Source organism: Camelus bactrianus, chromosome 11 (genome assembly GCF_048773025.1).
Source record: "Camelus bactrianus isolate YW-2024 breed Bactrian camel chromosome 11, ASM4877302v1, whole genome shotgun sequence".
In the NCBI taxonomy this organism is placed as follows: Eukaryota; Metazoa; Chordata; class Mammalia; order Artiodactyla; family Camelidae; genus Camelus; species Camelus bactrianus.
Genome location: NC_133549.1, coordinates 67,276,584 through 67,292,502, shown reverse-complemented (window position 1 = coordinate 67,292,502; position 15,919 = coordinate 67,276,584). Strand labels below are relative to the sequence as shown.

The following is a 15,919-nucleotide window of genomic DNA, read 5'->3' as shown; positions in this document are numbered from 1 at the left end:
TCCTAGCATCTGATCATCTGGACAGATACTACGTAACCTCCTTCCTCCAAAACCTCACCCCCATGCCCAGGACTGACAGCCTCAGGGAACCTCTGGGCTACACTCACTTCCCCTCCCTAAGCACTCCCACCTCAGATTGTGGCAGCTAGGAAGCACCCAGAGCCCTTTCTCCAAACAGCAAGTCCTAAGCTCGTAGCCCATCAACCCAAGAAAACACCTCTTCTTTCCCAGGCCCAGAGGTGCATCATGCCAGCATGGGCAGAGCCCCCTGGAATTCTTTTTGCAGCTGGTGTGGGAAGTCAGGGCAGAAATCCATCAGTAACTCTCTGAGGCCCTTGAGCAAGCTCCCCATTTGGGCCTCAGTTTCTCCATCTGTAAAGTGGGAGTATTTGACTAGTGGTCATCAGATTGTCCTATAGGAGGCCCTCATTGTTCATTGCAGGTCCTCTGTGGATCCTCGTGTAGGGGGTAAAAGTGAAGGTGAGGAATACAGGCTGTTATGCCCTCACTGTCTACCTCTGACCTTAACTTCCACCACAGGTGGCTATTTCTCCTCTAGCACTTATTTCTGTCTAAGGTATTCTATTTTTTTTTTTTTGTATTGTTATCTGCTACCGAACTACACTGCCTCTGTACAGGTGGCCATGGAGAAGCCCAAATCATGCTCAGAGCACACACCCCCTGATGTTTGGGACCTCCCACTGGACTCGTCACATCCACATCCCTCTAGCCCTGTAAGTCCTGTAGCTTTGCCACCAGCCAAGGAACTGCTTTGGGGTACCACAACCCTCTTTCCTCTGTGGCAGTCCTAAGGAACACTCTGGTTAAGGAAAAAATCATTCTCATTCCTGTGGTCCTCCATCCTCGTCTGAGAGATGATTTCTTCCCTTTAGAGAGACAGGGGGTGGGGCACAGGGGAGAATGAATAGCACCTCCTGGGATACCAGGTACAAAGAACGGTCTCATGAAAAACCAACCCCCTCCCAGATTCCCCTCTCACCCGCCCCTCTTCGTGTCTGCTCCAGAGCCCCATTGGTGGACGTCTCACCATCCCTGACCAGTCCACATGCCCGCTACTATGTCAACCCTCCCGCATCTCTCACTTTGCGCCCCATGGGGGCTGCCCTTGCAGGGGTTGTCTGCGTGCTTGAAGGCACACAGCTCCTCAGTCTACTGAGACCGCTGACTCGGGTCAGCCCACCTGAAAATTGCTCTCGCTGGGTCCAGACGAAACAGCTGGTCATTGATGGAGTTTGCGGAGAAATTAATCAGCGCCGACTGGCAGCAGTGCCAGGCGCTGCCTGGGCCTGATCCATCCTAATGAATCCCGAGCTCCTGCCTTAATGGCTCCTGACAAGACTAATTTAGTCATGTAGGTGATTAGCGTGGGCATTATCACCTGAATTGTGGCTCAAGATGCTTTGGAGGTCCTGGGGGGGGGGAGGCCTGCCTGAGGAAGTCAGCTCCATGTGTACCAACCTTAGCAACACTCGGAGGGACCAGGAGCCAAGTGGAGGAGACCGACAAGACATTCAACATCCACTCATCCTTTCTTTCTTTCCTTCATCCCTCTACTCATCCCATCAGCATCTGTTGAGGCCCGCTATGCACCAGGCACTGTGCTTGGCACAGACAACCTGCAGGCTCAGCTTGCTTGGCTGTTAAATGGACATGACAATACCTCTCTGAGACGCACTGTGAGGTCTACAGGAGCCCATGCACTTAAAATATTTAACAGAGGCCCTGGCTGGAGGCTGGCAGTCAGTAAATGCTAGCTAATAGCATTGCTGTACAATCTTATATTATACATAAATACCAAAATGATAATTAATTGTAATGTAGATATTAATTAAGGTAATAAGTAAAAATGAACAGCCGATGGGGAGTTACACACAAATAACCATGATAGGACTCGCTGAGAGCTTTCATAGAGGTGAATTCAAAGCAGACAGAAGGTGGGGGATGGGGAAAGCTATGGGGCCTCCCAGGGCAGGGGACATCTGAGCTACACCTCGAAAGATGAGTAGGAATTCACCAAGCAGGGAAGGGGAAAGGGCACTCCGTGCCGAGGGAACAGCATGGGTGACGGTGCAGCAGTAAGATGGAGGTGAGGTGCTGGGGTGCTGAGTGGGTCCCCGTGGCTGGAGAGCAGGTGGGGAGTGGTGGGTGACAGAGTCGTGATAAAAAATTCTCATTTATTTCTTTAGGCACTTGGGAGGCTTTTGGCTGGGGGTGTTTAGATTTGGGATAGGAGGAGTGACCTTGGGACTCAGCCCTGAGCCCTGAAGGACATTGACCCTCTCTGGGACCTGAGGTATGAGGATTGGGGTGGCAGCCAAGGTAGGTGGGCCAGATGCCCTCTACCCTTCTCCGAACTCCTAAGTCAGCTCTGTGCCCCCAAGCTAGGCTTCACACTGATGCTTCTGTGTCCCTTCCTGGAGGCCAGCCAGCTTGGTGCCCTGAGGGTCACCAGCAAATATGCCGTATCCAGGCCCGGCAGGCAGCTGGGGTGATAAAAACACAACCCCTGGCACGGTGCAGGCTTTGTCATTCACAGACACAGGCACAAATAGCATCTGGGCCATCTGGGGGCACATGCTCTCCCAGGCCCCCTACCTGGGCACTCATCCCTGTCATCACCAACACCTCTCTCCTAACACCCCTGGGAGGGGAGCGCCTGGCCTGAGATTCCAGGAGGACGGCCAGCAGGCATGCAGCCAGCCCCAGCCCCTGCCTTGGAAGATTCCCCCATGCGCTAACAAACTCCAGACGTTGCTCCTTCCTTGAGGCACCCCAAACCCCAGGCATGATCCAGGGACTGGGGTGGGCTCTAAGGAGACAGAGATGGCCCAGGCCACCCAGAAGCATTCACAGGGCAACATGGTAGACAGATGAGTGGCTGAGTAACAACAGCACTGTGACTGGTACTAACAGAGATGGAGAAAGCAAAGGAAGCAGTACTTGAACCCTGCCTGGAGAAACCCAGGAAGGCCACCTGGAGATGGTGGCATCTGAACCGACTCGACTGACCAACAAAGTCTCATCGCATTACAGGCACCAGCAGCTGCAAAGGACAAGAGGTAGGAAGTCGCCGTCCATGCTCAAGGAACAAGAAGGAGATCGGTGTGGCTGGAGTGGACCAAGCCTGGTGGAGGGCAAGAGGGGAGGTCTGAGAGGAAGTGGGGCCTGGACGGCAAACAGCCTCCATGCCATTTAAGAACAAGGCTTTCCTTCCGAGTGGGTGGAGGGACTTGAGCAGACATCATGACAGGCTCTGTCTCAGGTTGAAAAGGGCCCCTTGACCACTCAGTTGCAAAGATGAGAAGAGGCTGCAGCAGGGTGTGGGGAGTAGTGAAGGGGACCACTGAGACCATCGGGAAACTGTCAGGATTGTCCAGGCCTGGACTGTGGTGGTAGGAGGGGAAGGGGTGAGAAGTGAGAAGACTCTGGAAATATTCTGAAGATTGAGCCAACAGGATTTCCTGATGAAATGGATGTGCGGGGAGGGAGCAGGGGAAGAGTCAGGGATGACCCCAGGTTTCTGGCCTGAACAACCTGAAGGATGGAGTTGCAACGAACTGAAATAGGAAAGGCTGCAGGGAAGTAGGGGTTTAGGGGGAAGATCGGGATTTGGCTTTAGACACCCACGTGGAAGTGTTGAGTGGAGAGCTGGCAGATGAGCCTGGCATCTCCTGTGAGAGAAAGCCCAGGCAGAAGGTAGAAACCTCGGGGCTGTCTGCACATAGGCAGCGCCTAGAGCCGCAAGACTAGCTATGGCTTGGGAATGGGAGCACAGGGAAGGGATACAGGAGCTGGACCCTGGGGCCCTTTAATGCCAAGAGGTCCAGGAGATGTGGGGCACTGAGAAGGCAAAGCCAGAGAGGTGATGCCCTGGAGGAGAAAAAGATAATTGCTGAAAGGCCACAAGCTCTGAGAATTAATGTTAGGCTTCAGCCACAGGAAGGTTAGTGATCTTGACTTGATCAATATTGGTGGAGTGTTTGGAGTGGATTTGGGAGGGCAATTGGAGACAGACAGCATCCTTGCAGCACCTGTCCCTCATCCTAAAGCTGCCACGTGGCCATTCACTGCGGACAATCAGGGCCCAATATGGGTAATGCCAACCAGCCTGACCAGGCATTGAGCCCTCACTCTGCCCCATATAAGATGGTCCAGTGACTGAGGTTCCCCTCCGGAGAAGACATGCAAGGACAAGGGCGCCCTGGATGTTAACAGACCTGGGGGAAGGCAGAGCTACTTAATGACTTCATTTGGTTTCTGTCTTTTCCAGCTGGAAGATGGTCTTCAAAAAGAACACCATGCAGAGGGAATTGGAACCTGAGATAGTGGAGGAGATAGAGACAGAACACATAGCCTCCGCAGGGATTTCAGATGGCCGTGCCGTGCCCTCCCATCCCACTCCTGAGCACGGGGCCGCTGGCTGGTGGTTGGAAATTGAGGCAAGAACATTAAAAAAAAAACAAAACAAAAAAACTAGAAAGGTTCAGAAGGTTTGGAGGGAATGAAAGTCCCAATCTCTAACCCATGAGAACAGATTCATAGAAACTACACTCTGATACAGCCCGATTCTGATTCTTAAAAGGAATTTAAAAATGAATTAAAACACTCAGGACACTGCCTCGAGTGCTAATAAACACTGCTATTATCATAATGTGTATATTTTACATATATATTGTATATCATGTTGTGTGTTATGTTATCATTATTATTCTAGAAGGCTCCAGTGGTCAGAATTAGGTTTGATGGGTGGGAGTTCAGAGATTGATTTCATATTAATATTATGAAGGATTTTTTTATTCCCAGAACTGTCCCACAGCACAGAAATGAGCTGCCCATCACTAGGCGTCCAAGCAGAAGCCAGATCATCTGACCCAGAGCTGGAAGTTTGGTCTGCCCACAGCTTGGACCTCCTCCTCCAGTGAGCTGACACTTTCAGACTAATTTGGGCTCTGCCTCTAGCCATTGGCATTGACCACTCCACTGGACCCAGCTCACCTATGTGCCTGTCTGTCCACCTTGCAAGCCCATGGCTGGCAGGACAGCCTAACCAGCCATCTCTGGGCAACACCTAAGTTCTCTTTTCAGTAAAAACAGAACATTCTAGGTGTGGAGGCTTTGGAGTTGACAGTAGTGTACATACGCATCCCCAAAATCCAGAGTGGACACTATCCTCTCTGTTTTACAGTTTTAAACACTGAGATTCAAAGAACAAAGGGTTAGTGAGAGTCAAGCCTCAAAGTCAAATCACTAGGCCACCCCATTCCACACGGCAGGCAAAGGGCCAGCCCTGAACAAGCTAGTTTAACCCTCAACCTCACCCTGGCCACTGCTGCACCCTGCCATGGCCACGTGAGTCCACATCCACCCCCTGAATAGCCCAGGGCCATGAAGGTGACAGCACTCAGCGGAGGTTCCAGGGTTGTGTAATCTGAAGGCCCAGAAGCACAACACCCTGGACTAGCAGGACTGCCCAAGCTAAAGCCCACTCGGCCATCTTTCCAATGCCCTCTCATCCGTGAGATGGGGAGACAGAGACCCAGAGGGGCAGCACTGGGTCCAACGCCACATCGTGAGGAACAGGAACTGGGCTCATGGCTTTCCAGCCAGAGCTGTGCTGCCCCATCTTGATGCAAAAGGAGGGGAGGAGCTAGGAGGGGAGGGGCCAGCTCAACACCAGCCCCTGCCCAGAGAGATGAGCAGAGCTGTTTTCCTGCTCACGGAGCCCTCTCTCATTCCTGCGGCCTCCTAGAGCCAGGGATTAATCCTCACTGTGTCGGATGGACACCCCTGCTGTGACTGCCAAGCGCAGCCTTAACGGGGCTGAGTCCTCGGGATTGCTCCTGGAGGCCAATCGATGCCAGCGTTCGCAAAAGGTGATCAGGAATCAGAGCCAAAGGGAACTAGAGCAAGGCCTGCAGCAGGGCTCACTGGGGGGCATGTAGCCCAGGACCTATCACTATCAGCACTGGCCAAGCACCAGCCACCTCACCCCACCCCATCTCCCGCCCTGCACCACAGGCCTAGGAGAACCCCACACTCAGGGCTGAGCGGGGCAATGCAAGGCTACAGATGGGGTGATGGGGCCAGCGCCACTCACCTGAGAGAGGCCTTCCCTCTCCCTGGCCAGCAGCCCTGCTCAGTTAGTGGCTGGCCACACCTCTGCCTCCAGGGCCCACCTGTCCCAGATATAGTCCCTCCACCACAGAGGATGGTGGTTCTCCAGGATCTCCAGGAGGATGAGAAACTTATAAAAATCAGCCACAGCAACCTCAATGTCCATCAGCAGATGATTGGATAAAGGTATGGTGTATATATGTATATATTCCACCTACATAATGGAATACTACTCAGCCATAAAAAGAATAAAATAATGCCATTTGCAGCAATACAGATGGACCTGTATATAGATCATCATTCTAAGTGAAATAAGCCAGAAAGAGAAACAAAATACAGTATGATATCACTTATATGTGGAATCTAAAAAAATGACACAAATGAACTTTATTTACAAGACAGAAACAGACTCACAGACATAGAAAACTAACTTATGGTTACCAGGAGGGAAAGAAGTGGGTGGAGGGATATATTGGGATTTGGGGATCTGCAGATACTAACTACTGTATATAAAATAGATACAAAACAGGGAACTATATTCAGTATCTTGTAACAACCTGTAATGAAAAAGAATATGAAAACAAATCTATGTATTTATATGTATGACTGAATCACTATGCCGTACACCAGAAATTAACACAGCATTGTAAACTGACTATACTTCAAAAAAAAAAAATCAACCATAGGAAATAGCATGAGAAGGAATGAAAAGGACCCTTTCAGGATTCCGCTCAAGTGCCACCACCTCCCCCAGACCTCTCCTGCTTCATCCTGCCTCTACTCTGCCCTCAGACGGATATCCCCCAACCTCAAGCCCCACTGGGGCTTAACCAGACAGCCAGCTCAGCCCTTATTACCCACGGCACCCAGGCCTGACACAGTGAGGGGGGGGCACCCCATATATATCTGATAAACTGATGAATGAATTGAAAAAAGTAGAGCTCCTAATGGTGATAAACGCCACTAACATTCACCATTTACGGATCCACACGCACCGGGAGCCTGCTCAGCTGGCTCCATGCCAGCCCCACACCAGGTCTGGGCATGGGGAGGAGCCACAGAAGAATCCAGGAGCCCATAGACATGCCCTGGCCCAACTCAGAGGGGAGAAAACAGCTCAGCAGGATTCCCAGGGACTTGCAAGTACCCTCTTCAGGTAAGCTAAACCCCTGGAAGAACATTCCAGAGAGCAGACTGCCTTCTTCTTAGACGACCTTTTGAACACCCAGATCCCCAAATGCCAACCTCCAAAACAAGCCTCACAACGCTGATCTGTAGGGGCTGCTCATCAAAGGAGTGGCCACTTTCTACAGACCCCCACCATAGTCCCTAAAAATAGAGCATCACTGGGCCAGGGAGACAATCCCTATAAAAGTCAGAAATACACCTGCTGTGCCCAGCACCTACCTGCAAAAAAGAAAGAAGGGCAGAAAGACCTCTTCAAGGGGCAGCTTGCATACCCTTGCAAACAACAGTGGAGAGCCTGGGGCCACTAAGGCTCCCCTGTTCAAGCAGAAATTTTCTTTGAAGACCTTTTGCACCTACTCTCATCATGCAGGTATGTTTGGTTTTATGTACTTATAAAAGCGTGTTTCAAATGAACTATGAGTTAAATATCTTCACAGCCCTCTCCTCTCCAAGCCATCCTGCTTCATTTTCAAGCACAAGTGATGGCCCAGAAAGATGCAGCACGCCGGCACCTGGAGTCCGTGGTTTCTGGCACACAGGTACCCTGGAGTGGGCTGAGCTGACAGAAGAAGGAGTGTCAGCGGAGGTGAGAGGCACCTCCTGGGGTGTGTTTTCCTGCACTTTCACAGCAACGAGTGCCTGCCCATCTGCACAGCTGAAGATGGGTTTGTTTAATTCAACCTCATTTTCTGAGCAGCTCAGGGTCCCCTAGAGCTGAGCTAAGACCTCAGGCTATGCGTGCAGACCTCCAGCTGCAGGTGTAGGAGCCAGGCACTTGGGAGGGGCTCACGAGGTCAGATCTGGTTGACGAGGTGACTCAAGCTGGAGGTCGAGGGGGAAGCACCAGGATGCTCGTGATCACTTTTTAATTAGTTAATTTTTTTCTAATGACAAAAACCGGCATACTCCATGCAGAAAACTCAGTGATCACAGAGAAGTATAAAAAGCTAGAAACCCAACTTTGCAACAGCGTCCATCTTCAAGTTTTCACAAGGAAAAGGAGCAAGCCATTTCACAGGACAAAATGAGTGCAGACGTGGAAGGCAAGCAACTTGGGCTCAAGGTGATAAACTCTTTGACACTGAGAACTCTCGTCTTTTGGAAGGGGCTACCCCAGGAAGTAGTTAGTGCCCCATCACTGGAGGCAACCAAGCAGAGGCCACATGAACACCCACACACCATGAAAGAGGTTCCAGTAATGAGTGGAAGATGGACTCAATTCCCATGACCCCTTTAGCTTGTGGGGAAACAGCCCACCCCACGCCACCTGGCATGCCCACCAGCCCTTGTGCCCACTCACCCACAGGCGTATCCTCACTGATCAGCAGGTATGTGTCAAAGAAGTGGTTGGTGAAGAAGGGCAGTCGGTTCACCTGGCCTGAAAGTTAGAGGACAAGAGCATCAGCAAATACCCTCATGCCAGCTTCATGTATTCTGCAAGGGGCACAGAGTAGGGGCTATAACAGACACTGACCCTGTACCCAGAGCCACAGCCACTTTCCCAGGACCCTAGCAGGTCACTGTTCTGCCTCGAGGAAAGTGGGGGACAATGGCGGTAGGCAGGCAGAAGGCTGCCAGGTCATTAGGTTAGCGAGGCCACCAGCCGCATGTGACTCTTGAGCCCTGGGCCACATGAGGATCTGCTGAAGTGTAAAATATACACAAGGATTTTGGAGACTGTACGCAAAAGTGGGTGTGAAATAGCTCACTCATCGTTTATACTGATTACGTGTGGAAATTACAACAGCGTAGCTCTACTGAGATTAGGTAAAATACTTTATTAAAATGAGTTTGACCTGTATCTAACACAGCACCTAGAAAATTTAAGATCACACACGTGGCTCACACTGTATTTCTACTTGGCAGCCAGCTCTAGACAGAATGACAAGAACAAGGACTGTCTGCTTTGTCAAGCACTGCAACCCCAGCACTCAGAACAGGGCTTGGCACTTAGAAGGCCCTCAACAGCTATCTGTTATATGACGGAATAATCAGCTGATCCCATATATTAATAAGAAGAATAATAATAATAGCTGCCATCTAAGGAACTCTCCTCTATACCAGCCACTTAGACTATCTCCATCAAGCCTCATGGTACAACAGGTGCTGTCATGACCCCATCTTACTAGTGAGGAAAATGAGGATTTCAGGGGATAAGAAATAACTTGCCTAGAGTCACACATCTAGTAAGTGACATGGGCCATAAAGGAACCCAGACCCAGAAGCCTGAGCAGTTAACACTGTCCCACCCTGTGATGGCCTCGGGGTGGGGGCTGTGTCTGGCAGGGGACAGGGTGATACCGGAATGGGCTGATCAACCACCCATTTATGAAGAGCCCCCCCCACCCACATCACAGGTCCCCCACATGAAGCCTCCCTGAGGCTGGCTTCTCCTGCCCCGTGAGCCCCTTCCTAGTGGCCTTCTGTAGGGTATAATATGAAACATATTTGGTCTTTGGTCCTGGTTCCTGGCACAGAATTTCAAAAACCCTTAGAATTTCCGGAGTGATAGGAGTGCCTTTCATTATTCATAAGGAGCCCCCTTGACCACACCTGAGTTTATGCAAATGAGGTGACTTAGAGTGGGGCCGCTACAGGGAACCTCAGGAAGGGGCTGGTCACCAGAAAGTCTGAGAGATGAGAGGGTGGGAACTTTCAGTCCACCCCTTACCTATTGGGAGGGGAGAGGGGCTGGAGACTTCCAAGATTTGATGAGCTTCCAGGTTGGCGGACATACCCCTGTTCTGGGAGGGTGGTGCCCCTGGAGAGGCCTGGAAGCTCCTTCCCACCCCCACCCCCATCACCCTGGGCATCGCTTCCATCTGGCTGTTCTCGAGTTGTGTCCTTTATATTCAACCAGTAAACGTAAGTAAAGGGTTTCCCTGAGTTCTGTGAGTCATTCCAGCTAACTGAACCTAGGAAGGGGTAGTAGAAACCCCTAATCTATAGCTGGTTGGTCAGAAATACAGGTAGCCTGGGACTTACCACTTACCAGTCCTGTAAGATGGAACCCTTAAATCTGTGGAATCTGACACTCACTCTGGGTGGTTAGCATCAGAATTGAATTGAATTGTTGGACACCAGTTGGTATCCAGAGAGTTGGAGAAGTGGTTGCTGGTGTTGGAAAACGCCCCAGAAGTATGCAAGTGAGGACACCTCCCCCTCTGCCCCTGCCAACCAGGAGGTGGTTGGTCAGCCTCGCGTGGGGCCGATATTGTGCAGCACGCATAAGCGGCTCCTGCTGGGTCTTCTAGGGGCCCTGAACGTGGTGGGCTGCAGCCTTCCCTTCCCTCATTTCTGCTGACCTGGCTCTCTCAGAGCTTGGGCCAGGCTCAAGAACACAGAGACCATCACTTCCCCTCATGGGGGAGCAGGCTCCCCCCTCAACCCCCAATTGGTCAGGAAACCAGGCTGATGTCACCTCTGGTCCCACAAACATTCCAGCCTCTCTCTCCCTTCCTGACCAGGACTGCCAGCTCTTTGGCCTTCACCTACCAAATTCCTATTCATCTTTCAAGTTTTCTTAGATGTCACTTCTTCCAGGAAGCCCTCCTGAGCACAGTAACTACACATATGCACTCACCCACACCCCTCCACCCTCTCATATGAGGAATCTATTACTCCTCACACACACAACAGCCTTAGAAAGAGGCCAGTGGTCAACGGCCTCACCTTTGCTTGGAACTTCCTAGTCGTGTGACCTCCCCATACCTCAGTTTACTGAGGTATATAATAGCGATCATAATAGGACTCACTTCATGTCTGTGCCGAGGATTAAATGAGATTACGTACATAAAGCGCTTAGGGCCGTGTTCCTGCACACAGCAAGCACTCGATAAATGGTAGCTTTTATTAATATTGGTATTAATAACAGGGCTGCGTGCTCAGCCAGAGGGTGATGCCACTGATCCCAGATAGGGGACTTGGGCTCCCTTATGGAAAGCAAGAAGGCTCAGGGTGCCCAAGAGAATTCAGTGTGGGCTCCGGCGAGTGGGGGAAGGAAACCAGTGAAGAAAAAAAATCACCCACAGCAGCATCGTTCACTTTTAAATTTGACTTTACAGGACCTGCTGGCAATCAGCTGCTGAGAGCATTGCACCGGCAGCTGGGCAGAGCCTTGGGGACATGCGTCATCTACCACATACCAAGCAGGACCGTGTCCTCGGAATGGGTCCAGCCACCCCAGGAGGCCCGGTGGCCTTGGGCTGCCAGTTGGGACTGGGCGGGTGACAGGAGGGGGTGGGAAAGGGGCATGCCCACAGGTTGCTTGTTCTCTTAAAAGATACTTTTAAGGCACAACAGCTGTGTCCTCCAGAGGCGAAACTGCTGTCTCAGGATCTTTGAGGCCAAGTGGGAATGTGAGCAGGTGTACAAGGGGAGGGGACAATGGGTGATTTCTGTGAAGGAAAGCGAGTCCTGCTTCCTGCACCCATGACCCACCCCTCTGTCCCCACCCCACACAGGCTTATTCCCTGCGTCCACACCCACTGTTCACTCTGCCCCGGACGCCCTCTCCCCACATCCCCAGCCCACTTACACTGATCATTCTCTACAAAGTAGCTGGGATCCCATGAACTTTAAAAAATACTTCAAACACCCCAACAGGACTCAAGCTTTTAACCACCACAGGCCTGAGGGGAGAAAGGAGTCGGGGAAGGCTCAAGAGAAGGCGGCATTTGAGCTGCTGCTGCTGGATGACAAGTACATCCCCCCACAAGCGTGGAAGGGAAAGATCAGGAAGGATGCAAAGCCTGGGAAGATGTGGAGGAAGGGAATGGTCATGGCACCCGATGTGGGAAGGACCGAGCATCTGCCAGGCCAGGAAACACAAACTTCACTCAGAACCGTAGGACAGGAGATTCCTCTTAGGGCTTAAGGGACCCCAGTGAGTGGCAGAGCCTGGACCGGAACCAGGTCAGCCTGACTCCAGCCCCACCTGCCTCCCCCGGCCTCTGAAGGCTTAGTGGCTTTCACTGAGATCCCCACTGGGCAGAGCCCTAGACCCCGCCCCACATACCCCCATGCCCCTACATCCATGACAAGGAAGACACACTGGACAGGGAGTACAGAGCAGCATGCAGGAGCAGAGCTGAGACCTTGTATGCCCTGCCACTCGCTGCTGTGTGACCTTGGGCAAATCCCTCTACCTCTCTGGCCCCAATTTCCCAGCCTCAAGATGGGGACAAAAAGCCCTCACTGTCCTCCCACCCTGCCTCCCTGCCAGAGGTGTCCTCTGCTCAGCATCACTGTTACGGTGGCTGCAGGGTGATGCATAGGAGCCCAGTGGTAAGGGGCCTGACATGCTAATGACAGGTGGGGCAGCCAGGGCAGCCCCGAGGTCAGGGGCTCCTCATGCCCAGCACGTGGGGACTGCCTGTGTGTCCCAGCAGGATGCTCACTCTCAGGCCTTTGCCTCTTGCCTTCCCAATAAATCCACAGAATGAGAAATGCCAGGGAGCACACTGAGGTGTGTGGGTTGGGGAGGAGGAATCTTTGGTAGAGATTACAGGCTGACAAAGGGGTGTGATATTGAGGGGTTGTTTGTCCCTGAGCCTGACCCATCACTGACTGCCAGGGATGGGAGAATAGATCAGCTGGGGCTACAGGGCCAGATGGAAACAAAGTGGGGAGGGGCAGTGTGGTGTGGTCCGGGGGACAAGGCAAGGGCTAGGGGTCAGGGGCAGATGCTGGAAGGGCAGGCTGGGAAGATGGTGCCCTTCAGTCCCTGAAGTGAGCCATGGCCCCATCATGCCAAAAGAACAACACTGGCTGCCTCCAGTGGGGACCGGGAAAAAGGACTGTGCCAGCAATGATATATATACATATATACATACATATATACACATGCAAAGCAGGCTAGCTCACAGGCAGGTTAGAGAACTGCTGAGTGGCCTCAGGACACTTGCTTAACTTCTCTGTTTTCTGTGCCCCATTTTTCTAACCCTAGAAAAAGATATAGCTGATAATAAAAGAGCTAGCACTTGGTGCCTAATATGCACCCGACACTATTGTTATCAGACGAATTAATATGTATATCATTGCTCTTGGGGGATGCTGTCCTGGAAAGTGCTTGATATACATATTAATTCATCTGATCATTTTGACAACGCAAGGAGCAAAGTCCTATTGTCCTTCCTATTTAAGAGAGAAGGAAGTTGAAGCACGAAGCTAAGAAACTTGCCCAAGGGAACCCCTTGGAAAACTGGGGCCTGAACCCAGAAGTCCTGGCTCTGTGCTGCTGCCTTGTGCCCACTTTGGATGCACGAATCATCTTCATCCAGAGAGCGCAAGGGGATTCTGCCCCCTCTTCCAGGAAGGCAGCCAAGCTCTTAGAACCTGTTTTATTCTTACATATGTATTCCTTTTTTATAGGGCAGGGAAGGGTATGAGAGTCCAAGGTCATAGAGTCCCTGGGGAGGCTGAAGAAAGTATCCTGACCTCCATTATCTAGCAAACCTAGAGGGTCAGAGCTGGTTTCAGGGGCCTCTTACTGCAGCCTCCCGGAACGGGACAGAGAGGGAAAGGAGGGGGATATTTTGACAAAAGCCCTGATGGAGGACAGAGACCTGGATGGAGGTCCAGCTGGGCCCTGCTTTATATGACCTTGGGCCAATTTCTCCAGGCATCAGTTTCTCCTCTGTAAAATGGGCTGGGAGGTAAGAGAGTGTCTGAGGCCCTTTCCAATTCCACCCCTGAGAGTCTGAGACTGGACCGTAATCCTAGGCTGCCTGGTTGGGAGTGAGCTCCCCATCACTGGGGCCTTCCAGCAGAGATCCCTCCAAGTATGGAAGTAGGAGAGGAGACCTCCAAGGGACTCTCAGGCAGCAGCACGCCAGCAGCACTCCAATAAGCATGAAGCTTTGGCTTCCTCCAGAGGCTGCCGGCTCCCTGGAGCGGGAGCAGGAGCGGGTCCCCCTCAGGAATGTGTTTGCCTGTGTCACCAGGCACGCCATGCCCACAGCCCTTCCCTAAAGACATCCTGGCCCCAGGGGACACTGAGCCAGCTGTGCCTGCTGTCCTGGCCTTCTTACATGCAGACCGAAGCTGCTTTGCTCCTGCTGTCCAGGAGGGGCAAGCGCCCAGGCCTTTGCTGGCCTCCTCTGTAGGCACTAGAGCTGGCACTGACCTGGCTGCTGCGAGGGGGGGAGAAGGAGTGCTGGTCCTCCCTGCAGAGAGCCAAGACTCCTTGTGGCCACACCCTTGCTCAGGCTGTTCCCTCTTCCAGGATTCCCTCCTTCCCGCTCCCCTGCTCTAAAATGACTTCTTGGTCTTCAGAGCCTGGATGAAACATCTCCCTTCTGGCCGGACTCCCCAGTGCCCACATGCTCAGTTAATCTTTCCTTCTGAGGGGCTCCTCTGGAGCTCTCTACATCCTTTATTACCACACTGTTCACCCTGTTTGTAGCAAATCCTACCTGCGTCTCTTCCCCCTACTAAACTCTGAACTCCTGAGAAGGTCATTTCTTTCATACTCTCAGAGTTGGACACAGTAGGTGCTCAAAAGACAACTGTGAAACGGAATAGAACTGTGGCCAGTCTGTGCATCCCAGAAGAAGGCCGGTTCACTGTCACAGATGCCTCCCCTTAGAGCTCAAGTATTTCTCCAGGCTCCTCCTCTTCTCTCTTGTGTCCCAGGCCCTGGGGATGGCTGGTATTTTCAGCCCTGTCAGTGCTGCAGAAGCAACTGAAGCCCGGAGAGGGAAGTGCGTGCCCAGTCACACACACAGCAAGGCAGGTGCTCCAGAGTCTCTGAGCAGCCCTATCCCAGAGCACAAATCCCAACCACACACCCTCCAGCCTGGCCTCCCATGCTTGCTGTTGGGGGACAGGGTGGAGGGTTGAACTTACCCCAACATCCCGAGATCAGCACAAAAAGCCAGACCACATGGCAGCTGGTGGCAACGTGGCACCTCATGGTTCCTAGAGACAAAAGAAGGAGAGGGTGAGAAGCCTCCCACTGGAGGGGCCCTGCACTTTAAGCTGCTCCAGCACTACCCCACCCCTATAGCTCTGGGGAGCTTTGGGCCTGAGAAGGGAGGAGAGGGAATCAGCTCAAATGGGGGGTGGGGGCAGGGAGGGGACATGGGAGAGAAGAGAAGGTCTGTATCATGTAGTTTTGTCATCATTCAATGCCAGGTATAACACAATGACTTGAGGATGACTGACTGGGCTGAGGGCGGGGCAATAGTCCCCTCCCTGACCCCATGGAGGCTAACTGCACAGCCTGTGGGCAAAGCTCAGTGGACACAGGGACGTGCTCATGATGCATGCTGGGCTTAGTGGGTGGACGGAGAGGACATTGCCTCCATCCTCCAGGACAGCATCCCCCAAGAGCAATGAAGCCTGGTTAGTGGGGACAGGTTAGGAGACAGGTGCCCAGCAGAGAGACAGGAATCTCAGAGCAGGTTGGCAGGCCTCCACCTCCCAGCTGAGGTGGCCATCGAGCACATCTTTTCCTGTTTGTATATCTACCATATCATCTCATAACCTTCGATATGAAAGGAGGCAACATACTGTGGTATCCAAAGAAGCAGAGGTGGGAGGTAACCTGTCCAGCACCCTACAGAAAGTGTGTGGAAAGCTGGAGCCGGGAATT

At 52.2% G+C, this 15,919-nt stretch overlaps 1 protein-coding gene across 10 annotated transcripts in view; it reads right to left on the bottom strand.

The window, feature by feature from the left end:
- The window catches only part of CDH23 (cadherin related 23), a 389,679-nt gene that overhangs the window by 338,484 nt on the left and 35,276 nt on the right, over positions 1–15,919 (bottom strand). For all 10 annotated transcript variants that reach the window (XR_012510294.1, XR_012510295.1, XR_012510293.1 and 7 more), the window contains exons 2-3: positions 15,172–15,243; positions 8,624–8,701 (exon numbers count right to left, since the gene is read on the bottom strand). Coding sequence is in view for 7 of the 10 variants with exons in the window: in XM_074374170.1 (XP_074230271.1) it covers positions 8,624–8,701; positions 15,172–15,238 (145 nt within the window). In the remaining 3 variants the exon portion in view is untranslated. The remainder of the gene's footprint in view (positions 1–8,623; positions 8,702–15,171; positions 15,244–15,919) is intronic.